General features: G+C 41.1%; 1 protein-coding gene across 1 annotated transcript; it reads left to right on the top strand.

The window, feature by feature from the left end:
- Nucleotides 1-3030: 3030 nt before the first annotated feature.
- Nucleotides 3031-20483, top strand: METAP2 (methionyl aminopeptidase 2). Its single transcript, XM_058804833.1, has 11 exons — nt 3031-3259; nt 4071-4172; nt 7570-7635; nt 7986-8088; nt 13308-13469; nt 15143-15324; nt 15410-15504; nt 15590-15686; nt 16217-16320; nt 18535-18650; nt 19766-20483. The coding sequence occupies exons 1-11, from the start codon at nt 3103-3105 to the stop codon at nt 20016-20018; spliced, it is 1437 nt and encodes a 478-aa protein (XP_058660816.1). The 5' UTR covers nt 3031-3102; the 3' UTR covers nt 20019-20483.
- The last annotated feature ends 4470 nt before the right edge of the window (nt 20484-24953 follow it).

Here is a 24953-nt window from a genome sequence, read left to right as displayed (position 1 = left end):
ACAGGCCACTTACTCCCTAGCTGTCCTTGCACACCCTCCTTCCAGGATTAAACCAAAGCTGACAGACAGCTCCCCCCTCCATTCCATGCCATTTCTTGACACTTACATACAATTTGAAAACAAAACATGAAAGAAAACACAACATGCCCTAATAAAAAAGTCTTTTTCTGAAGATCATAACTGTGTTTGCTTGGAAAATAGTGCAATTGGAGCAGTCTCCTTAGAAGAAAAATAAGAGGAGGTGACTCTTTGTGTTGTCTTTCAGAAAAGTGTTTCAAATCCTGCTGAATGCTTTGGACTGCATTCAGCCCTTCCCTTAATTCCCCAGCCACCGCCTGCCTATGTCTGGGAGGCTAGTTAAGAAAAACAAATAGTGAGAAAACAAAAACCTCCAGCTCAAAATGGTGCTCACAGGTCTCCTGGCCTACAGCCTGGCTGATACTTTCACCTTATCATGCTGTCTAGTACAGCCTGCAACTGGGGAAAATAGCATCCATTAATATAATGTGTATTAAACACTAGGAACAGCTGACTGGCAATAACAGAACAAGGACAAAAAACTCTGAGCTGGTAAGGGCATTCTACAAGGTGTGTCTCACCCTCTGCATCCATGAGCTTAGACCCTCTTAAAGCAGCCAGATGGGGAATGTGGAACCAGTTGTGGGCCTGTTCACATTAATGTTTGCTTTGCCAGTGCAGTCAGGCCAGCTTCTTGCTCCCACTTTGCAATTTTTTTTACAGAGCATTCCTATTTTTGCACATTGGTTATCATGATATTCCCCTCTTAGTCATCCACATTCTCTTATATATGGTGCTAATTCTGGGTCTGGAAGCAGCATAACCTGGAAAATGCTTAACTTTGCTCTGTGCCCTCTCCCCTGAGGGCCTGATGAGCACAGCCTGGGTCCCAATAACACCATCTCAAACTGTAGAGACCCTGGGTTAATCCTGCTTTTTCTAGCTCACTCACAGCTTGCTTTCACTCTGCTGGGTTTTATTTCATTCTATGTTAAGTGTGACACCACTCTACAAGTTATTTTCAGCCTACTCTTTTAAAGAAAGGAGGTTTATGTGAAGGTTCATTTTCAGACAAAACTGGTGGAATAACATGCCCAAACATAATGACACTTGGACACACTGTCCAAAAATCGTCAGCTGAGTAAACAACAGCAGCTCAAAGAAATGTCCCCACCTAAACAGAGACAGGCCAAACTGCTGAGCCATGTGGCACCAGCCATCTCTCCCTCTCTGTTGGGGTATCACTACGAATGGTGCCAGAGTCCATTCTGGGATGGAAAGAAATAATGCTCTGAGAAAACTGCCTTTGTTAGTTCAGCTGACCACAGAAACATTTATTCTGCTTGTGATTTTTTTTTTCCTCTGATGCATTTCCAGATCTCATGTTTGCAGCTTCTGCATGAGATTTATTCTTATTTTATCTGTCTCCAGTATGTCCCCTTCTGTCTTCCCTGGGCTTCTGTAGACTTTATGGACTCCTTTACCTGTCACTTCACTTCCAGAGTCAACAAAATCCACGGTCTGGCAACCTATTTTGGCACACACCAGATCGAATGGAACAGCAGCACAATCACTCTTTTTCAGGCTTTCAAAGGCACTGCAGGGGTCAGAGCAAGGGGTAGAGCAGTCTGATGTATGAGAGACTAATGGACTAAAGCAAACCACAAAATCACTGCTGTCAGATATCCTGGGACCATTACAGTGCCCAACTACAATAAACACACAACAGGAAGATGTAAGATGACTCAAAATGGAGAATTCAGGGAATTTGAACATTGATGCTCCCCCCTTTCTCCTGCCCCCATCCACAATAAAACCCCAATCCAAACCAGCTCTGTAGATTCTGCTTCTACCTAATTAGAAGACTGGAATAGAAAGCAATAAATCCAGAGTGCTGTAGGCAGTGTTAGTGCACATGCTATCATGTCATCCATTGTCAGTGTGAGAGCAGTGCATGGAAATCATGCTGCCATGACACTTGCTGGAGCAGGATAGCCTTTGGTCAGTACTACAGCATTAGCTCAGTCCTTTTGAGCTCTGTTCTTGCTGGGAATTGTATCAGGCCAGGAGTGAGGAGATGCCCATGGGTATGAGCCAGGGAAGGGGCAGATGGAACCAGGCAGCCTGGGTGGGGCCAAGGGGGCAGAATTTGTACCTCAGTGAGGAACCAGGCATTACCAGCTCTCCCTACCAAAGCCTGCCTGCAGAAGCATTTTAAAGCATAGCTGTGCAACACCAGGCCTGTTTTTAACCTTTATATGTTATAAATGATAATGGCACTATATTATACCGTGCTATGTTCAAGTATAGGAAGCAGGAAAAGTATTTTTCAGCCAGCATGGTTATACTAGTAGAAAACCTGTGAAAAGTGTAAACTCAGTAAATGAATTTTAAGGATTGGGCTGATTTAATACTTTATTAGTGGATGCTGGCAAATTTGACATTTTGCCTTGGTTTCCTACAGTGTAGTGGAAATGGGACAAGGCCGTGTCCTTATCATGTATTATAATCTTTCCTTTTTTGCTCTATGTGACTTGGAACAAGTGATTTTTTTCCCCTTGTATTATTTTCATTCTGTACACCAGTTATCTCTCGCGTTAGTCACATTTCCTCAGTGCCCTCAAATGTAAAAGCCTAACACTCTTACGTGCTGTAGGGGACCGTAGCAGCTGTTCCTCCTGAGGGAAAGGGCTGTTTTTACGAGATTTCTCCTTTCCATTTTTTATCGCTCCGCGCAGCCGGGACCGGCCCCGGCCCCGGCCCCGGCCCCGGCCCCGGCCCCGGCCCCGGCCCCGGCCCCGGCCCCGGCCCCGGCCCCGGCCCCGGCCCCGGCCCCGGCCCCGGCCCCGGCCCCGGCCCCGGCCCCGGCCCCGGCCCCGGCCCCGGCCCCGCCTCCCCCTCACGGGCCCGCGCGCGCACCCCGGCGGCGGCGCGCGTGCGCGGCGGAGGGCCCGGCCCCTGCCGCCCTCCCGGCCGAGTCCTCCGCCGTCCCGGCGTGCCCCGCGCGCACCACAGAGCGTAGCGCCGGCCCCGCCGCTCTCCGCGGCTCGCTGCGTGCGCGTGAGGCGGCGCGGCCGCGGCGACATGGCGGGCGTGGGGCGGGCGGAGGAGCAGGAGCAGCACCTGAACGGCGAGCTGCCCCCCGAGCCCGAGGACAGGGACGGCGCGGCCGGGCTCGGCGCCGACGATGGCGCCAAGAAGAAGCGCAAGAAGAAGAAGAAGGGCAGAGCGGGCCCTGCGGGTAAGGGCCGGGCTGCGCCGCGACCCCGCGCTGACGGGCTGGGCGGCGTGAGGGGCCTCGGCCGCACGCCGGGAAGCGGGCGCGGCTGTGCGCGGGCGCGGGGGGCTCAGGGGTCCCGGCGGGCTCAAGGGTCCCGGCGTGCGGGTGCAGGGCACCGCCGAGGCCGCTGTCCCGGCCCCTGGCAGCGATGTGGGCTGAGGGGGATCCCCGCGGCTCGGAGGGGCTGGCGGTGCCCGGAGCATGCCCGGAGTGTCCTCCCCGCTCCGATGTGCGCAAGAGAAGGCACCGCTTCCCTCGCCCTCTCCTCTGCCCCGAGGGGAGAAGGGTGTAGGACTGCCGCTGTAAAAGTCATCCCGCCTGATGGAGGCTCTGCACCCCTCCCAAGTTCTCGGGGAGAGCTGGAGCAAGTCTGGGCAAATAGCGTAAAGGCGCGATGGTTTGGGTTTGTTTTAGCAGGCCATCAGTTAGCCATGATCGTGCTGTGCGTTTATAATTATCTACCTCACGCCCATATTATCTCACCAGAGCAGGCTGCTGCTATGGGAAGAAGAATTAGTTACCGTGGCAGAAAAAAGTAATCAGAAGTGTCAGGCTAATGTACCTTTATATGCAGGTTTCATTAACAGCACCTGTCACTGTGCTGTTCTGCAGCCTTACACTTTGGGGCTGCATTAAGACACAGAAAGGCATTGGGTGCTCAGGTGTCTGTGGGCTGAGTACAACATAATGTTTTTATAAAGCTTTGGGGGCTCTTGGTTACTAACATGGAGCTAGTGTTTTACAGTAAGTCATACTTTAACTTTACAAACAGGACAAGAAACTGATAAAGAAATGGAAGGTGCTCTTGATGATGTAGCAAAACAATTGGACAAGCAAGCCCTGGAGGAGAAAGAAAAAGATGATGATGATGATGGCAAGTATAACTTCTATTTTCTCTTTCTATTTTATTTCCAGTTTCACCTTCTTCCAAGACTCCCTTTTAACAGACTGTTTACAGATGTCTTGGTTCGATTTTGGTTGGGTTTGTTTTTAGAGAGGTGAGATGCAATTATCTATAGTTTCTACTTTTTGTCAATGGTTTTGCTGTCACACAGGTGTACATATAAAAGTAACAGCAATACAGGCTTTGTTAAAGTTTGTGTTTTCAAGGATCTACCTGCTGAAGGGCAGTGTTTAGTTTGAGATAAGGTAAGCTATAAATCATTCTCACTTGCATTACCACAGCCAGTAGACATTTATGTCCCAAATTATGTCTCTTATTCTTGGCTTGAAACATACAGAGAAAATTTCAAGGGAGTGTTTTAATTAATAGGTTTTACAGTCTTTACCAGTGACTTGAAACCTGCTCATCTGTAATTATAATTTTTAATTGAAATTGAATTTGGGGGAAAATTAATACATAAGCAAGACACACACTTTGGATGTTGCTTGTGCTGTGTAGCTGATTTTCTAAGCCAGAACCTTGAAAGTGTCTCTATTGAAATCCAGACCAAGTCCATCTTTTCTGTAGGGAGATCCAGTTAAGGTGCTGTATTTCCTTTGGTTTGATGGATGGTTCTCTACAGAAATGGATGTTTCAGAAAGCACATTTCTTAAAGCGGTAATTTAGTGTCATTTTTCTGAATTAGCATATAAAGTTGGCTCAACACTTTGAGCAGTCTGCTTAGAAATCTTCTTAGTTCACTTGCTGGAATTTGTCCTTCCAGAATGTCATTTTAATGAATTGGGAATGGAAGTTTTAAAAAATTCAATCAGAGTGCTGAGACATATTAAGTAACAAATTTATCTTTGACCATTACCAATCTGCAGCATCAAGTTTAGTGCAGGTACCTTGCATAGAAATCTGTTCTTATGGCTTGTTTTGTGGAGTTGAAATGAGTGCAGTATGTGCTTTGCCATCATTGCAACTTTAGGAAGAAGTATTGAGGAGGGTGGTGAAAACTGTATGCAGTAGAAAGAAATCTTTGAAATCATGAGAATAGTTAGAGTTCTGTCTTGGAAGAAATAACAATGCTGGTTGCAGATCAAATGCTCTGCTCTCCTAGCCTCTTTACAGTATTAGTAATTGTGTTACAGTATTAGAAAGCATAAAACAATGAAGTGATGCTATGACTGAATTAATAATCTTTTTTTTCCCACATATTAGACTTGGATGTGTTTTTAGTAAAACTGATGCTTTTGCAGGAAAATTATAACTAATTGAAGTGTTTTGAAGACAGCTGTGTTCTTGCCTGTACTGGTTGTCACTATTTGCCATCTTAATTGTGTAGTTTCAGAATTGCTTTTATAAGACATGCTGCATTAGATTAAAGTCAATAAAATACCTACTCCCTTTTGCCTTTTATTTTTTTCCTCTTGATAAGCCTGTAACTGGGTGGCCTCAAAAAGGAGACTAACTTTTGAACTCTAGGGGAGATTAGCAAGTGCTCTTTGGATTTCCCTGGCCATATTAAAATATGCTGATATGTAACATTTTTGCATGATACTGTGCAAAGTTATTAAATGGCTATACCAAAATGATACAAGGTTGGAGTTCTGTTTCACAAAGACCTGAAATTGCTTTTCTGGTGACAATTTATTTTCCTTAGCAGCTAAGTAAGCTGAAGACAAACAGTGTTGGTAGATGCAGTAGTTCTGTTTCTGGCAGCACAGTTAGTCTGCAGTAGCCTTCAAGGACATGAAAGCATAGGCAGGGCTGCTTTGGCTCACAGTTGGCAGTTTCATGTGCAGTGATGTATGAAAGAGCCACAATACCCAGATACAAACAGCAGCAATATTTAAGAAATGCTGGGGGTTTTTTTTCTCTTCAGTTTAGGCCTAGCCTTTGAAAAAATAATCCAGAAATCTCTTGGTGAATGAACTGGAGTATGCCTAATTAATTTCTTTATGAATGGTTTGGGCATTGCTCAAGGTCAGGACAAATGTGACATAACAAAAAGTTATCACATTTTAAAGAAATTTATATGCACTGGTAAGGATTTTTGGTTGCCTATGAAATACAGATTGATGAAGAATCTGGTAGGTTGGGACCGTGTTATAGATACAAAGTATTTATATTTGCAGTTTGTTACAGAAACTTAAATTAAAATACTAATGCCAAAATGAGCTGGGAGGGGCAGGAGTGACACTACTGAAATTTGCCCCAGCTGCAGAATTCCAGCACTCACCATGGCATAGAATTGCTGATGATATTGACCATCATGAGAGGCTTGAAATTTAGTGACTGGAGCAGCTGGTCAGTGTTTTGGTTTGGTTTTTAAGTACAAGCTTCTGGATAAATAGACTCAAAATGGAATGCTCTGACTTGATTCTAGAAGTTCTTTTAATTTTACTTCTTGCTGTAGTTGAAAATGTTCTATATGTAGATGAGTAGTACTTGTCTACTTTGAAAAGAATTTGTGGTTAGCACCAGAAGGTTTAGGTAGCTGATGGCACCTGAAGTACTGAGTATGAAGTAAGTAGGGATTAGATGTTGCCAAATGTGAAGTCTGCAGGGGTGTTGTTACCTCCCAGATGTGGCTGTAATTGGTGTGGCTGATTCTTGGTGCTTACCTGCTGTGCTCCTGGAAACCTCCCACTGGAATGGATTCATAGAATGTTTTGGGTTGGAGGCACCTTTAAAGGTCCTCTGGTCCAAGGCCCTGCAGTGATCTTCAGGCAGACCACGTTGCCCAAAGCTCCATTCAGCCTGACCCTGACTATTTGCAGGGATGGGGCATCTTCACCTCTCTGGGAAGCCTGTTCCAGTGTTTGACCACCTTGTACCTCACACATTCAGTGCTTTTGCTGAGAGTGGTGTTTGTGACCTTCCCGGTTATCTCAAGATTCAATTTACCCTGGCCTAGAGTGCTGGCATCTTTACTTCTCTGGGGTCTTTACCTTTCCAGATACAGTAAGTTCTTGTAGCTGAGAATCAGAAGATGGGGTGGAAGCAGTAGTTTCTAGCTTTTTGTTAGCTGTTGTATCTAATACAGTGTCCTTTAACAATTCCATGCATCTATTTGCCTGAATTGAGAGCAGAGGAATATGAGGTAGGACTTTCTGAAAACACTTTACCTGAGCTCTCTTTTTTCCTCTGTTTGGTGATATGTTTGTTGTCAAGTTTCAAAACTATTTTCTTAGGTCTGTGTTTGGTGTAGGGACTGAAAATACTGATGGTTTGGTGGCAGCTTCTGGATGTTGTCTTTTAATCCATTAAATTCTGCTGTAAGAGAAGTGTTTCCAGATAGTCCAGATGTTGTTGTGTTCTATTCAAACATAGATTCTTTTAAGATTATTTTGTGTTCAGCTGAGCACTTTCTTTCCTATAGATGGAGATGGTGAAGGAGATGGAGCAACTGGGAAAAAGAAGAAGAAGAAGAAAAAGAAGAAAGGACGTAGGTATCAAGCACAAAAATACAGACTATGTGAATATTTGGTATTAAGTGTGTGCAAGTGCTGGTCTTGCAGCTGAAACAAATTGAAGGGTGCAGTTTGTGTTTTTAGGCTAAGTCTGGCAAGTTATCTTCTTTCTGGTGTCCCTGAATGCCATTGCGGGCATTCATTGGACTCCAGCATTGGCTAAATGAAGTCATATGAGGACATTGTGATACAATGTTGTCTTGGTAGAAGCCCAGATTCCAGTTAAGGAGATCTTAAATAACTTTTGCAGTTTAACTTTTATGGTTGAAATGAGAGGGTTAGTATTTCCAGAGTCCCACGTGTAACACTTCCTTGTACTCCACAGCTAAGGTCCAGACAGATCCACCTTCTATTCCAATATGTGATCTGTTTCCCAGCAATGTATTCCCAAAGGGAGAAGAATGTGAATATCCACCAACACAAGATGGGTGAGTGTTTTAAGCTTAAGGAAGAAATGCTTTCATTTTGATGTGCTGAAAAAAATATTAATGTGCAACTAAATCGACAAAATGAGTAATGTACTTTGGGGTTTGCCCTTTTTTTCTTTAACTGGATTATCAAGGAACTCAGTGAATACCAGTCTTCAGGCCAGAAATGTTTGTCTTTCCCTACCCTTTTAATTAAGGTGCAGCCAGTATGAGCAGAATTGCTGTGAGGCAGGAGGCCCTTGAGACCCATGGTGCTGACAGACTTTCAGCAGGCAGCTTGTAAGAAAAACTTTGTCTGAATCAGAAGTGAGTGAAGGTTTAAAATTCAGGGAGGTGAGACACCATTATGCAGCAGTTTTGTGGCCATTGAGATGCCAACTTTCTGCTACTTATTTTTTGGTAGAGACATATCGATCTGTCCATTTAATTTAAAAGCCTACATGGTATATTCTGTACTTTGCCTCTCTCTCTTGGAATTAATGTGTAGTTATTGTAACCTCACCTGTTTTTGTAACTCATAGTGATGTGGGAATAACGTGCAATTGCACTAAACAACCAACAGCTTCCAGTGGCTCACTGGAACAGAGATCTGCACCCTTATGTTTTACTGGTGACTGCTATTTCTTTGTGCATTGTTAGAAACTAAGACATACCAACTTGAATGAGTTTTCCTGATTTTTTTTCCTATGTGAAGTGTTGTGGAAGGTCACATTTTACCTGGGGGAAACAGAGGATGCATGGCACAGAATTAGCTTGAATTGTATGCAAACTTGAATGAAAAGACCAGGTATTACTGGAAACTTTTAGACTTCCAGGAAATATTGAATCAAAGCTCTAAAAAAATAGTTTAAACCAAAGGGAGAGAGTAGGTAGATATTTGTATGTCTGAAAGCATTGTCTAGATTTCAGTGACTTTTACTTCAGAATAAAAGTACTCTGGAATGTTGTTTTTATTGGTTATTTAAACTCAATGCCTATTTCTCATGGAATGTAAGTAAAATAAGTAAGAGAGGTAATGCTTCCAGTACCCCCTATAAATTGTGTTCAGATAATATGGTTTCATTTTTATGAGAGGAAAATTTGCTTTCAAGGAAGCTTCTTCTTTTTCATTATTTTAGTTTGAACACAATTTCCAAGAGCAGCATTTCATCAGCATGCTAATGAAGTGCTTGCACAGGGTAGTTCTGGCAGGCTGATCCAGGAGTGATTCTTTAATGTTTAAGAGTTTAGTATTTAACCTGGGCCACGTTCATAAGTATATGATTTAAACCAGAAAACTAGATAATAAACAACTTCATCATGTACATAGTTTATTAACAAATAACACGCTCTTTTTACACCTCTAATACATATTCAGCTATTGAAGATTAAAATATTTTCTCTGGTTTAACTACTCTTTATTGAAAAGAAAAAGGACAAAAGCCATAAAAACAAACCTCCTTTCATAACAGGTTTTAAGTGGGGTGTCTTTTCTGGACCTGATGTTCTGCTATGGAGGAATATATGCTTCTAAGGAACCTGAAATAGTTTCCTCATGTAATGTGCTTAAGCAAATATGTGCTTAGTTTTCTTCCTAATTTAAATATTCAAATCTTGCTATGCTACTTTAGTATTTCCTAATATAAGCCACTACTTAAATTAGTAGCTGACATTAATGCCAGGACATTTCATATTCTGAGTAATTCCTTCATTTTATATATTGGTGGAGCATTTTTGTGCCATGTCTTATTCATGCTGAGGTCAGTAGGGTTTTGCCTTTGATTTTTTAAGAGTTGCACTTCTGTTCTTAACTGTTAATGTCATGTGCTTTCTAAAGTTACCTCTCATCAACCCACAATTGTGTATTTTGTGTGAGAAGTTCAGCTAGAAGTGGGCGTCATTCAAATTTCAGCCTAAAAATAATAGCAGAGAATCAATGCTTCCATAGACAACAGACTAACAGGTTTAACATTTTTATATCTCCAGTTGTTTGGCGGGGGAGGTTGTTTTGGTTTTTTTTGAAGCTTGTGTTTTTTCTTGCAGATGTGGGAATTTGAAATGATACAACTGGGAGGGCAGAAAATAAATAAGCAGTATTTCATGGTACACCAATTCTGTTAAAGTAGAATTCAGGAATTCTTGACCCTGCCTACTTGTTTCTGCCTGTTTGCTGTTACAGAGTCACTGACTGGTTTGCTTTGGAATGTACCTTGAAGATGAGCTAGTTCCAACCCCCCTGCCATAGGCAGGGACACCTTCTGCAATTTCTCTGGGCAGCCTGTTCCAGTGCCTTAACACCCTCACAGTAAATGAATTCTTCCTAGCTTCTAATCTAAACCTACCATCTTTCAGTTTATAGCCATTGCCTCTTGTCTTGTTACTCTATGACCTTGGAAAAAGCTCTCCCTTTCTGGTTCTGGAAGGTGCTCTGAGGTCTCCCCAGAGCCTTCTCTTCTCCAGGCTGCAGGGCCCCAGCTATTCTCAGCCTGTCTTCACAGGAGTGGTGCTCACAGCCATGATCATTTTAATGGCCCTTCTCTGCACTCACTGAAACAGCTCCACATCTTTCTTATCTTGGAGGCCCCAGAGCTGAATGTAATACTCCAGGTGAGGTCGCAGTAGAGGGGTAGAATCACCTTCCTTGACCTGCTGGCCACGGTGCTTTTGATGCAACCCAGTGTGTGATTTGGCTTTCTGGGCTGTCAGTGCACATTGCTTGGTCATGTGGAGCTTCTTGTCCACCAACATCCCCAAATCCTTCTCCTCAGAGCTGCTCTCAATCCATTCTTCACCCAGCCTGTGTTTGTGAGGGGATTGTCCTGACCCAGGACAGGGTGCAGAACCTTGCACTTGGCCTTGTTGAACGTCATGAGGGTCACATAGGTCCACCTCTCAACCTTGTAATGGTCCCTCTGGATGGCATCCCTTCCCTCCAGCATGACTGCTTTATCTGGGAGAAGATAATCTGAGGAAATGCTTTTCTGGATTTCTTTGATCACTATAATTTAAATTACAGTGTGATCCTGTAAGGATTTGTCCTGGTGAAAACTGCAGGCTGTGAACTGGAGTAAAAAGCTGGACCAAATGGTTTGGACAAGAGTTGAATTCCTTCAGCTGACATGTGACAGGCAGCACATTAGGGGAAAAAAAGCTTGTTAGCTCATGTACCTGTGTTAGCTCATGTACCTGTGGGAGGACTTGTGTTTGGCATGAGGCCTTCATCTGACCAGCTGATTTTTCATGTGTCCTGAAGTGCTTAGGCCACAGCAGAAGTTCTTGTTGCCTCCCTTGCTGAGCTCCCAGGTGGCAGTAGTGCAGCTTTTTCAGCACAATGCTTTGGGTCTGCTACAGTGTTTTAACACGTAGAGGCAGTTCTGTCCCCCGCTTGACTTGTGTGAAGTGACAATATGCTGAAATACTGTAAGACAGAGTGAGGATGGCTTCCTGCCAGTTTGCTGGAGTTGCACTCCAATCTGTGACAGATGGCAGAGCAGCTGCCCAGACTCTGTCAGCAATTCTTGCTACCAAGGGTTGTTCGCTGCTGGAATCCAGAACAGTCTGAAAGGATCTTTGAGTCTCTGTCCCCAGTGTTTTTCTGCAGTGCACCTTTTCCATCTTCAGTGACTACTGTGCTGGCAGGAGCCCAGGTTTTACAGCACGCTGCTTTCTTTTCTTGGTATTTGCTGGATTGAGGCAAATTGTAGGGGTAGTATGTGTGATGCTTGCTACTGGAGCAAGAAAACTGCTCAGAAAGGTAAATGTGGGATTTCTGCTTTACACTTTTATCTGAAAAGAAGCAGAAAGTTCAATGGAAACAAGCAAAAGGGTCTCAAAATATTTTGTGTCCTCTGATCATCCTGAGAAAGATTAATGGAATAGTCTGTTATCCTCCTTTATCTTTTCAACTATTATACTGAAATACTCAGTATAAATATATATACTTATAAATCTGTATATAAGTATATATTCTTAGTTCAAAATGCAGCAAAACTCAAGGGCATAGTCCCTTGGTTCACTTGTACCAGTTTCTTGGCTGTAAGGGAAACTCAGAGTGGAGCTAAGATACGTGTCTGTGAAACAGGTAAAAAGCTACACCTTTGGATTTCAAAAGCTAATCCTTTACACTCTGTCTACTCAGTTGTTTGCTTAAAATCAACTCATTTGCATTAATTTCTAAATTTGAAAATCAGTGTATTTCAGCATCTTTGGTCCATCTTTTCCACCACCCATTTTCTTTGAAGACCCACCTGCTAGCATGTGTAGCAGTGTATTGTTCTAGTACTTTTTGTCTGGCATAGCATGTACAGAGTTCTTTGAGTCATCTCTAGCGTTTTTTGCACTATTGTGTGGCTACAGCTTCACCATTTGAAGGGTTATCTCTACTTTGTAGTCAGAGTAGTCTTCTAGCTAAGTTCTGACAGTTATTGGAGTACTTTAATTATGTTTTTGTTTGTTTGCTTTCATGGAACCTTAGTCACATTGGATTTTGCATAATACAAAATATATTCAAAGCTAATCTTATACTTAATCCTGTATTAAAAACTATTTCTGTCTTTGTTCTATGAGCCTACCAAAGAGCCACAATGAGTGGTGCTCTCCCATAACAAATGTTAATTCACCATCCAGCCCATTTAGAAAGTAACATTCTGGCCTGTGTCATACTTACCGTGCACTGTGTTAGGTGTTATTACTTAAATATTCTGAGCGTGACTGAAAATAATACTGGAACTGCAAGCTTTTAAATTTTGAAGATGCTTATTGTCTGTGTCAGCAGCAGTTTCTGGGCCAAGCAGCCACACCACAGTGCTGAGGTTCATCTCTATACAGGAACAATGCTGTCTGAATGAATAAGATTGTTAAAAAAATTTTTGCATGAGTAGAGCCTGATGCAGTTTTTTGCCCTGCTGAACTTAAGGTGGACTTGCAGATATTACTATGAAATTTGTGCGCCTGTTCTGTGTCTTGGAAAACTTGGGCATCCTTCAAGCACTCTGCTTGTCTGGGCCTTTGGTAGGATGTTACTGCCTTGCACAACCGTTAGCCTGTGGTACTGATAGATTTTTTATTTATTTTTTTTAATAGGCTTCCTTTATTCTGAAAATTGTATAAATCAGGATCTTTTCTTACACAGGGGAATGTAGACCTGACTGGTTAATAAACACTTTGCAGGCTTTAGACAGAAGTTGTAATGACTGCTGTGATTACAGTAACTAGTTTAAAACATTTCCTTTATTTTCAAGGCGAACTGCTGCTTGGAGAACAACTAGTGAAGAAAAGAAAGCACTAGACCAAGCCAGTGAGGAAATCTGGAATGATTTTCGGGAGGCTGCAGAGGCACACAGACAAGTGAGGAAATATGTTATGAGCTGGATAAAACCTGGAATGACAATGATAGAAATCTGGTAAGGACACACATCTTCTAGAAGACCTGTGCTGTAGATTTTTCTTCATTTTCCAGAGAGGGAGAAATTTAGCCTCAGTTTTGTGCGCTTAATTCACTGTGTAATGAATGTTGAGGAGATTTGTGTTTGAAGTACACAACCACTGTTGCCAATTATTTCCTTTAAGCTTCTTCTTGCATTTTTAGCTTATGCAGCTTTACAGGGCCTGGGATTATACTGAATTTTAAACTAAGCTTTCCATAATGTTCATGTACTTTGATTATGTGCTTCATTTAGTTTTCAGTGCCTTTGCTACTCTGCAGCAGTGCTGGGAGAAGCAGCAATAGCAGCACTGCTGCTGCTTGCCAGAATTGTCATGAAATGGCATGTGGACAGTGAGATGCAGTCTGTGCTGGGGACTGGGCAAGGAGAGGAGGCATAAAACCAGCATGGCTGTGTAATCAGTCCAGGGCAGGAAGGTTTGGACTATGTTTAGTCTTCTTTGACTGACTGCTGTTTCTGGTGGAAGCACAGTGGGGTTTTTATTATTCTCAGTTAGTAAGAAATAACTGAGCAAATGGATTCGGATGAATGTGAATTTAATTAAGTTTAAAGAAAGAATTAGCCTGGACTGATTTTCGTGACTCTTCCAACTATTACTTTTTCTGTCCTTCAGTTTATCTAGATTGAATGTCTACTGTCCAAGTACTGCACTGATCCAGAACAGTTTAGCTTCCAAAATCAGGTGCTTTCAGCCTGGTGTGACTGAGGACTGTGCTGACAAGAGTAGGATAGTAAGAAAGCTAATGAGAGCTGATCCCCAAGGTAACTGTGCAAGGATAACAGAAAGACATAATATGCCATGAGGGAAAGTAGAAGAAAGGCAGCTCACTGGTCTGGGTGAAACAAATCTGTTTTAGTGAATTATACAGTTTGGCTGTTCTAAGCACACATTTCTTCAAAACATGACTGTTCTTGCTAAAGTACCTCACACTGTGGGGCCTTGCTGATTAAAATATGCTCTCTTTTTTCATATTTCTCTGGCTTTCTTAAAATCAGAGTTTGGTGCACTGCAGTGAGCTGCAGTTTACCTCAATCACTGACACTGAAGGAGAATGCACTGTTGGATGTGTATTTGTGGATTTGCAGTAGCTAGCATCTTGAGGTTAGACAAAACCAAAAAACAAAGGCTAGTCTCACACGGTTTTATTTTATCATAGTTACCACTCAGTTTTTAAAAAAAAGTCCTTTTATAATCAGTTTTTTAATAAATAAGAGGCTTTACCTCCTTTTTCCCACCACCTTTTAAATCACAGTAATTATAAAGAATGCATTTAATTTGCCTAAACTTTGGTTGTCTAACCTCTGCTGTTCAGGAAGAATTGGTTAAATGTACCTTGTAAGGATAAATATTTTAAACTTAAATTAAAAACAATAGAGAAGGGCTCATTTTTGCCTAAGAAAGGGTAGAGGAAACAACACAAAGAGCTGAAGATTGTTGTGTTGTGCCTATGTTTTTCAGCCTAGAGTTGTCTGTCTACTTAGCACACAAATAGTTATTTTGATATAAAAACATTTGCTTTAATATTTTTCTGAGGTTTTGTTCTTGCATTGATTTATTTGAAATCGTCATAAGAAATACTAATGACAACTGTCCTATTCTTTTTTTCTTCTCCCTCCCCTCTGCCTTTCAGTGAAAAACTAGAAGACTGCTCACGTAAGCTGATAAAGGAAAATGGTTTAAATGCAGGTCTTGCATTTCCTACGGGGTGTTCTCTGAATAATTGTGCTGCCCACTACACTCCCAATGCTGGAGATCCAACAGTCCTGCAATACAATGATATTTGCAAAATAGATTTTGGAACACATATTAGTGGTCAGTTTTCATTTATTAATTAAAACTTTGAGAATGTTCTTCGGTGCAAATACTGTGGAGCTAACTTAACTTCTGCTGATTTCAGGTCGAATTATTGACTGTGCTTTTACAGTCACATTCAATCCAAAATATGACAGACTACTACAAGCTGTAAAGGATGCCACAAATACTGGAATAAAGGTATGATCCTTATGTAAGTAATTTACAAAGACTTCTTCAGTAAATGTTGTGATTCTTTTCCATTTATATTTGCATTTCTTTTCAGTGTGCTGGAATAGATGTACGTCTCTGTGATGTGGGAGAGGCCATACAAGAAGTTATGGAGTCTTATGAAGTTGAAATTGATGGCAAAACATACCAAGGCAAGTTATTTTCTTCATATAGGGATAGTTGTTTTAGAAGTGTGAATCTGTATATCAATTTGTATAAATATTGATTTCAACATAAGATATTGAAAAGACTTTTCTGCTAGAAGTATGGTGTGGGTCTTGCATAAATACATGTTTATGGCTGGCTTGCCTTTCCTTTGGAGAAACGTTCTTGGCTTATACTTCCAAGTATTGCATCTCTTAACAGATAAGATGATAAGATGAATGCTAAACAGCAGTTTTGAACTGTACAGATAATTTGATACTTGCTGTTTGGCTTATTAATAAGCTTTTATTACTGTTGGAGTTGCTGCTCTTTAATAATGAAGCCTTGCTAAAGCCTACAAAACTATCCTGTGTTTTGGCTGGTGTTTGTACAAGATAGTGGATAGTTCTGTGTTTGGTTCCTGTGCACTATAATGACTCACTATCACACTTTGAATATGGGATAACAAACCAAATTGCCCTAAAGGGTTCACCATTTGTTAGGAAATTGCCTGTAATATTCATGTTCTCTTCCAAAGTGAAGCCAATCCGCAATTTGAACGGACACTCCATTGGGCCCTATAGGATACATGCAGGAAAAACAGTACCCATTGTGAAAGGAGGAGAAGCCACAAGAATGGAGGTCAGTTGAGTTCTTTATTCCTTCTGTTAAATTTCCCCAGTATCATTGCAAGAATAGTATTTCTGTGCACTTCTCATTTGTAGTTTTTGTCATTCTGGTGAATAATTGCAGTGGAATAAGTGCTGTAATGTGTAATGCTCCTGTACAGGAGTAGTTCTGTCTCAGTGCCTTCTTCATTTTAGCCCTGGAGTGTTCAGGTATCTAACAGTTCCTGAAACTGAAGCCTTGGAATACTGCTGTTTAAAAAACAAACCAAAAGAAACCCACCACTGTTGAAATCTGAATGCCACAGTAATCCTTACTAAAACTCCTACATATTTATTTCTCTGTGTGTATATGTTATTAATGGAGTGTTGGAATGTTGCATTAGGAACATTCATGAAAAGAAAAGCAACATGAAAAGGAATTCACATGTAGGGGTGAACTGGAATTCAGGAAATGAGAGTTTTCCTGAATGACTTGCAGGTCATTCATACTCCTTGTTTGTTTCTTTTCTAATGAAACTTTCTCTCAGTCAGGTAATTCTTGATGAACACATCTGAAGTGTAGTTTTGGATAACTTTTTGTGAGTACTGTTAGATAGAGTATTTTTCTTGAAAAGCTTCCAATGTAGTTTTTCTCTGCAGATACAAAGTAATTAAGTGTATTTGTAGTTAATGTGAGAGGCTAGTTCAAAGATGATGTTTGGGTAGTGTTCTGGAGCAGGGAAAGGGCAATGGCTGTACATGATGTGATAAAGTACCAGTTGGGAAGGCAGTATTCAAACATGGAGCCTGAGATTTAGCCATCATTGTCACTGAAGCTCTTGCTCTCATAAGATAAGATTTAAAAGATGGGTGATGAGACAAGATGCTTTTAATTTTATTCTAAGCTTCATCACTAATGATCACCAGTAAGTCTATCAGGATAGATAAGGCTTGTCAGAGCTGAATAGGCACAAGTGTGGTCTGGACAGGATTGTTTTTTGGGGTAGGCTCACTCTCATCACCCAAAACTTGTATCATAGTTGTTTACCTATGATGTGCACAAAAAGACAAAGTTTAAATTATCTTATCTATAAGACTGTGCAAAGGGATTAAGAGTATTGGAAAAGGAAGATAGAAAAACTTGTGTGTTCTTCTTAGTTTGACTTAGTTAATGGCTTGGCTTTGGGGAGAAGACTTTTTCTAATTTCTTCAGCCTCTGTAGGTTACTTAGGACACAATTGTACATCGTTAAGTATGGTGAAGTTGACAATGAAGAATGTGAAGCATAGCCAAGGTCTTGCTGTACTGTGCTAATTATAGTATCAAACTGCAATCCAGGGAGTTTTTTGTGACTAACAGAGCCTCTGATGATCCTTATTCAGAAAAAGTGGGTTTTAAGTGAATCTTGTGGCAACATTGGGGCTTTTTGAGGGTTGGTTTTTTAAATGAGTCAGTTGAATATTCAGGGACGTCTTCAAAAGTTTGTCTTGAATTTGTAGCCTGTTACTGCTTTTCATACGGCTTCTCATTCTGGGCTGCTGACTTTAAAAGCAGCTTAATAAAATACACAGTGAACTCATAGTGTCCATCAGTGTTTGATGCCATGGCTTGTTAAGTCCCTGTCATAGTCCTGCTGTTAAGGATGTGTGAATGCACTTGGCAGAAATGAGTTTGTATAATGGCATTTCAGTATGTTCTTGGCTAGAATTTTGATAATGCCCTTGCAGATATATATGTATCACCTTCATTTCTTCAAGAAATTCATCTTGTGGAATGAAAATGAGCAGGTTAAGGGTATATACTAGCACCTGTTACCAGAAAATTCTTGCAGAAATTGGGCAGTATGTGTCAGTAATCAGCATCTATTTGCTATGTCTAAACTATACATATATCCTAGGACTTATACCTGAATAGCACAGAAGTACTTCCAGGTAGCAAAAGTAGTCTCTTAGCTGTGTTAGATGTATGCCTTGACAATGTTTTAACTGCAAGGACTTTGAGAAATTGTGACTAGAGACATGCTAATGCTTCTGGCTTGAAATAAAATGCTACTAATGTAAATAGTTGATGGTAGTTGTAACTCTAATGTGTGAAATCTCCATGCTGAATTTTCTTCTACATTGATTTGACAATTGAATCTATTCCCATTTAATGACTCATGTTCAGAAGTGTAATACTGAAATATTCTATCACAATGACACAATGTCACATTTTCCTATTGCACCATGTTCCTTTTTTCTCTCCTTAGGAAGGTGAAGTGTATGCCATAGAAACCTTTGGTAGCACAGGAAAAGGCGTTGTTCATGATGATATGGAGTGTTCTCATTACATGAAGAACTTTGATGTCGGCCATGTGCCAATAAGGTTGGATTTTGTTGGTGTATTTTGATAGAGCTACCACCCCCTTGGGATTCAAATTTGATACAATGCATGTTCTTCACTAATTAAGGCTGGCAATACTAGCAATATTGTTACAAAATACACTCTCATTGTTAGTGTGGAATAACACAGAATTATTTCCAAGAAACTGAAAATGGAGAAAATATGTTTTGTGAATACAATCTTCCTGCCATTATTTTTTTTATGATTCATAATATATAGATTATATTTGTGCATTCACCTGTGTATTAAATGTATAGTGGGTTTTTTTAGTCAGTATCTGTACTGTGATTGTGTGTCACAATCTTTGTCTTGCTGCTGTTCCCAGAATCTATTAAGCTATTTGTGCCATCTGTTTTATTTCATGGATATTTTGAGAGTTTTGAGTTTTTGTTTTAGTGTATAGCTGTAAAAAGAAGAAATTCCTCATTTTTAATTTCACTGAGTTTGCATTTTGGCATTTGTAGGAGTGCAACATATTTTCTGAAACAAAGACCACTCTGGTCAGAAACGTAGCAGGCAGACATGCTTTTCCATTGCACATACCAGGAGTGTGAGAGAGGATAGGAGGAATTAGACTAAAGATCGCAAAGGAACTGCTTGACTGCAACTAAGCTTAGTTTTTAGAAGATCTATAAATATATATATTTTTTATGTCTGTATATTGTAAGAAATATTAATAAAAAGCTTACTGAGTATTTACTTCAGAAGTGAAAACTCAGCATTTTAAACCACCAACCTTCTTCCAAAATTAGTGCAGATGACTGACCACTCTGAATCAGGAAGAATTCTGTTTTTCTTTATAAAATGAAATGTCCTTTTATTTTTAAGAGAGAGATTTCTGTCCCTGTGTTTAGTTTAGCTTGCAGATAGGTTCACAGTCTGTTTTGAAGGATATCTATTTGCATGAGGAGAGTGCACTTCATTTTCTAAAGAGAGCATGGGACTGATGTAGAGAGACATCCCAAGTCTAGGCACTCTGAAAAGACCTTGCAGTCTAACCTTATTCTTAGTTGGTGTGCACTATTTCTGTAGTGAGTGCATGCTGGTGATATCTCTGAATTCTCCAACACGTTCTTGTTTGGTTTTCTCCCTCCAAGGCTTCCAAGAGCGAAGCACCTGCTGAACGTTATCAACGAAAACTTTGGTACTCTTGCCTTCTGCCGGCGGTGGCTGGATCGCCTGGGGGAGAGCAAGTACCTGATGGCGCTGAAGAACCTGTGCGACCTGGGCATCGTGGATCCCTACCCGCCCCTGTGCGACATCAAGGGCTCCTACACGGCGCAGTTCGAGCACACCATCCTGCTGCGCCCCACCTGCAAGGAGGTCGTCAGCAGGGGCGACGACTACTGACTCAGAGCCACCTCAGCACCTTTGTATCCAGGCTGTCTTGGAACATACTCTGCCAGAATTCATTTGCAACACGTTGTCTGTTTGAACGGTGGACCGATGTTAATACTTTCCGTATTTGGAAAGGAAGGAATTTAATCTAAGGCAAGTCTTCTAATTGTAACTAACCATGGAAAAAAAGCTTTCAGGCCTTTAGAAATATTTCAAAAGTTACTTATTTTTTCTGTTCAGGGAAATACGTGCTATAAAGCTCAATTTTTAGTTTGGAATGAGTTATCCATTTTGTTCTGAACATTTATGATAAAAGATGCTTTTCAAATATTTATATGACCATATTCCTACTTGAATGCTTTGAATGACTACACCTGATTTCTGCGCCCCAGTCCTCTATGATATTGCCTTTTAAACTTCCTGGAATCCATTTTGTAAAAAATAAAGATAAATTTTCAAATCTGAAAATATATATAATTTTTAGAAGTCTGGTTATGATTCTGGTCAGGAGTCCACTGGGAAACTGCTCTATTAAATATTTTGCAAACTTGATTTGCCATTTCTTGTCTTGAAACTGGACCTTGTGTTGCCCTTCATATGAAACTTGGCCTTTCATGCTTGTTTAAATAGTCTTGTCAGTACTGGGATACAGGGCAAGAAGTCATCAACACTTTACAGGACAAAATGTGACAACTACAGTAAAGGTGTGTGGTAAGGGTTTTGAGTGTGCTAGTCTTTAGTTTAGACTTCAGCTCTATTAATGCAGCTGGTGGTCTCTGCTGCTGGTGGCATCAAGATGCAGCTTTGGGCTGAAGTCAACTCAGTTTTAGTGTATGTGCCTACAGAATCCTTGCCATTGGCATACCCTCTTGCACAGAGTCAAATTTCATGTGATTTCCTGTCCTTTTACAGTTCACATTTGATTGCACAAGTGGTGGGGACAAGGAAAACTATTTAGTTTTGGGTTTTAAGAGTTACTTCATGCAGGCAAAATAATCTGGAGTATTTGATGTTTCCTTGACATAAAAAGTCATTGACTTCCTGCTGCAGTGAAATCTGACTGTTGAATCTCATTTGTAAAGGTAAACTAAATCCCATGGCTATGCAATGTGTCTTCCAATGCTGTATCTTTACCTCATTATTTGCATATTAAAATTATCAGTAGTTACTGGTGATAAAAATGACAGCTATTAATAGGTCAGTAACAGTGCCTTAAACATAAGTGCTTGGAAAACAGATACTTCACCTGCTCCTTTATAGTCAGCCTGTCTCTATAGAAGAGTTCATATTAACTTAAAAATATCAGTTATTTTCTCCTCTGTCTTTAGGTAAAAGCTGCATTTTTGTCCTTTCATACCTGATTATGTGAGCTGCAATTTAGAGGGGAGCAGTGTCATGAACTGCCTACAGTTTAAAAATAATAGACACTGGTGGGGTTTTTACCCCAATTACAAGTATTGTTCAAATTCAGTACTGTTTAAACTTGCAGAAATGGATGAAATGGGACACTGAAATGTGTATTTATTTCTGCTGTTGCTGTTTGGGAACCTTGGCATCCCAGCAATGAATTTCAATTTATGCAGCTGTGTGTTTATGTGTCTCAGCTTCCCAAGAAACAGTAGCTAGTGTGGGTGCTTGTGCATTGCAAAGTGAAAGCTGGCACTTGAAAGAATCTGTGCTGGGTACATTGCTGCTGCTATTTTTATTGATGCTAACAAGACCATGCTCTTCTGCACTTCTCGATGTGACACGAGCAGGTTCCTGTAGCCTGGCTGCCTTCCAGCTCACCTGTTTTTGTACAAAGTCCACTGGAAACAAGAGAAATCTGGTTTAGTTCTTGCCTGCTTATTGGCAGTTTCCAGACTTTTCTCTCTAGAAGGTGCCTGGTTAGTAGTAGCTCAGTGTGACTTGGTATTGTTTCTACAGCTTAAGGCTTAACTTCACTGATAGTAACTTTAAAAGTATTTGGTTTTACAAATCAGTTATGTGTTTTCTTTCCTTTGTTTTTGGGGTTTTTTACCTGGATTAGCAGAGCTACTTTGGACTATGGCCTCTTTTAACTTTTTAATTTGCTGGCTGTTTGTTAGTTCACATGTAGAGGCTGATCATCATGTGTAACAAGTTGAAGTAGAAATGACTCAGAAAAAGACTTGCAGAGCGTGATGACTTGCCCGTAAGTTTCACTGGGTGTTTCTGCATACAAGCGTCCTGTGCTGCTGGCCCTCCTCCATCCTCCTGCCTGCCATATAAAAGGCAAGCCCTATTTCTGTCTCCTTAAAATAAATAAATTTCCTACTGCTCTCGTGCTCTTCTGGCTGCCTTCTCCTGCTGCTGTAAGTGTTAAACGTCCCGGCCATGCTGTCTGGTAAGTGAACCATGCTCTTGTCCCTTGACAAAATCAAAATTTTACCAAAAGACAAAAAACAAAAGTTTACCAAAAGACTTTTGAGCCAGATGTTGAGGTCTGTTGTCAAACACCCAGAAGATGGGGTCTTGTTTCCTGTACATACATTAGAGTATGTGCAGTGTACCGTGAGTGACGTGTCCTTGTGATGAAGGCATGGCCTAAGATTTTCCTAATTTTAGACTCAACTACCATGCTTCTCTTAGATGTGGGTAAGACAGGGCTGCTGGGTACAGCAGACACAGCTGTGTGAGTATAACCACAGCATTTTAAAGAGGAGGCTGAAGTAGAGTGTGTGGGGAGGCACGTGGAGTTCCTGTTCCAGCAAGAAAACTGCTGCTGTGTCTTTCTGTGTGCTTGTGGCATGTTTGCTGCAGTGTATCAAAATACTACTTTCAGAACAGTACCAAAACACAGTAAGATGGTATGCAAACTTAATGATGGGATGTGTAAACATAACTGGAATTTGATTTTCACAGCTGGTGTTGGTGGAGATAGAGGAATTTTGCCAAATCCTACTTCCAAAAAAAAAAAAAAGAAAAGAAGGCTTTTCACTGTTATTTATTTCCCAGGATTATGCACTGTTGGTACTCAGTCCTCTGTGGAACATCAGTCAGCTGTCCAGAATGGAAGGTGGGCAGTGTCTTTTCCTCAGTTCAAACACTTTCACAAAGGTGTGTTTAGAGATAAAGACCATGTAGCTTGCCAAAAGCATGGCATGCTCTGAAGCAGGTTATATTTTTTTTAAGACTTATGCATAGTTATTTCTTCCCACAAGGATCAAAGAGGCTTTTCTGTTTTTATAATTTTGAGTGTTTTAGTATTTTAAAGTAAAAGAAAAAAGACAACTCTGCTCTGACTCTTTTATAATTTTTGACTTGGTGTTTTTGCCATGACAGGCACCCAACTCTTATAACTTAGTCATACTCATTTTAGCTCTGCTTTGCATTTCTATTGATGCTTACATCTCCCTTCTTTTACAAAGGTACAGGGCTCTAGGAAAAAAACCCAAAAGCTGTGTAGGCTAGTCAGCAGTTCAGATGAACAATAAATTTTTTACCTTGTTGTTTTGGAAGTTTCTGAAACTACAAATTTTTTTCTTTCAGTAAGGCTAAATCTCGGAATCCCTTAAATGGGAGAGGGCTCTATAGAAGCCTTCTCACCACTAGAGAAGAGTGAAGGTGTGTGCTGTCAGGATGCATAAATCCATTACCACCGGGGACTGGGAACTGTTACTGTTTTCAGTTTAAAGTGAGGCTGCTTTGGCCTGTGTGCTGCATCCCTGAGATCTCAGTGAGTTTGCAGATGACACAAAGCCAGAGGAGTGGCTGGTAGGCCAGCTGGGGGCACTGCCACACAAGGGCAGCAGGACAGGCCCAGGGAATGAGGCAGGAGGAACCTCATGGCATCCTACACCGGGAATCCCCACTCCTGCTCCTGGGCAGGAACCACAGGCTGGGTGGGAAGCAGCTGCCCCGAGAAGGACCTGGGGTAGAAGCTGTCCATGAACCAGCAATGTGCCCTTATGGCAAGAGAGGCCAAAAGCTTTAATCTGGTTAAAGGGTCACAGCTACTACCTGAACTAGTTAAACATCAAGAACTGAAGCAGAAGCTGTAGAGAAGAGCACCTGAATTAGCTCATCCTTGTGGTGGACTTCACTAATCATCTCTACCCTCCCCACTGCCTGGATTAGGAGGACTAGGACTCTTTCTCCTCCCCTTCTCTTGTTCTATTCAAGAGGAGCACTGGGAAGAAAGCTGGAGTTGCTTTTGCAGAGCTAAAGATGTCTTTCAGAGAAAGCCTGGAGACTCAGCAATCTTTGCTGCAATGCAGAGGAATAGCTGGAAGCAGAGCCTAGGCAATCTTTCTAGTAAAGAGGGCAGGGTAAGCTTCCTTCAATGTGCTTAATAGTGATGATTGAGACTAATTAACTCTCACACCCAAGTTGCTCTCTACATGTCCAAAGACAGATTCTTAATGTCTGAGTCTCTGAAGACCCCTAAGGATATCCTAAGAGATGTGCTTGGAGGAAGAAAAAGTATCAGAAGCCTGAAAAGCAAATTTTCTGAACTACCTGTAAGTAGAAAGTGGTGTTTAAATTACATGCATTTCCTCACCAGCCAGGACAGCAGAGGAAAGTATTTGAAAGACTGAACAGCCATAACAGGTCAGATCACTCCAGCATGTGGCTTTTGGCTAAAAAAAGAAAAAAGCAAATAAAAAACCACCAATAACAAAACCACAAAAAACCCAATCAACCAAAAATTTCCCCAAACCAACACATGAACTGTTTTGTATACTTAATTAGGATGAGCACAAGACCAAGAAGTTTGAGATCTGAGGCTGCTATGTGCTTGCTATAATATGGCATCTTTCAGAAACAGAAATTATAGCAAACCCAGCTGTTAAATCACTGACAGATGGCCAAAGCAGTTGTACAGTTAACACCTTAACTCCTGTTAGACAAAATCTAACCGTTATTTTTACAAATGTAATGATAATGTAGGAATTGATTCCAGTACACACCCGCTTTTCTGTCCAT

Source organism: Ammospiza caudacuta, chromosome 5, assembly GCF_027887145.1.
Source record: "Ammospiza caudacuta isolate bAmmCau1 chromosome 5, bAmmCau1.pri, whole genome shotgun sequence".
NCBI lineage: Eukaryota > Metazoa > Chordata > Aves > Passeriformes > Passerellidae > Ammospiza > Ammospiza caudacuta.
The sequence above is the reverse complement of the archived record's forward strand: the minus strand, read 5'-3'. Positions and strand labels throughout refer to the sequence as shown.

Excerpts from the sequence above, each read along its gene's own strand:
- METAP2 (XM_058804833.1), top strand. The coding sequence starts at position 3,103 with ATGGCGGGCGTGGGGCGGGCGGAGGAGCAGGAGCAGCACCTGAACGGC. Across the intron at positions 4,173-7,569 it reads AAAAGATGATGATGATGATG|ATGGAGATGGTGAAGGAGAT; the intron begins GCAAGTATAACT and ends TCTTTCCTATAG. Across the intron at positions 13,470-15,142 it reads ATGACAATGATAGAAATCTG|TGAAAAACTAGAAGACTGCT; the intron begins GTAAGGACACAC and ends TCTGCCTTTCAG.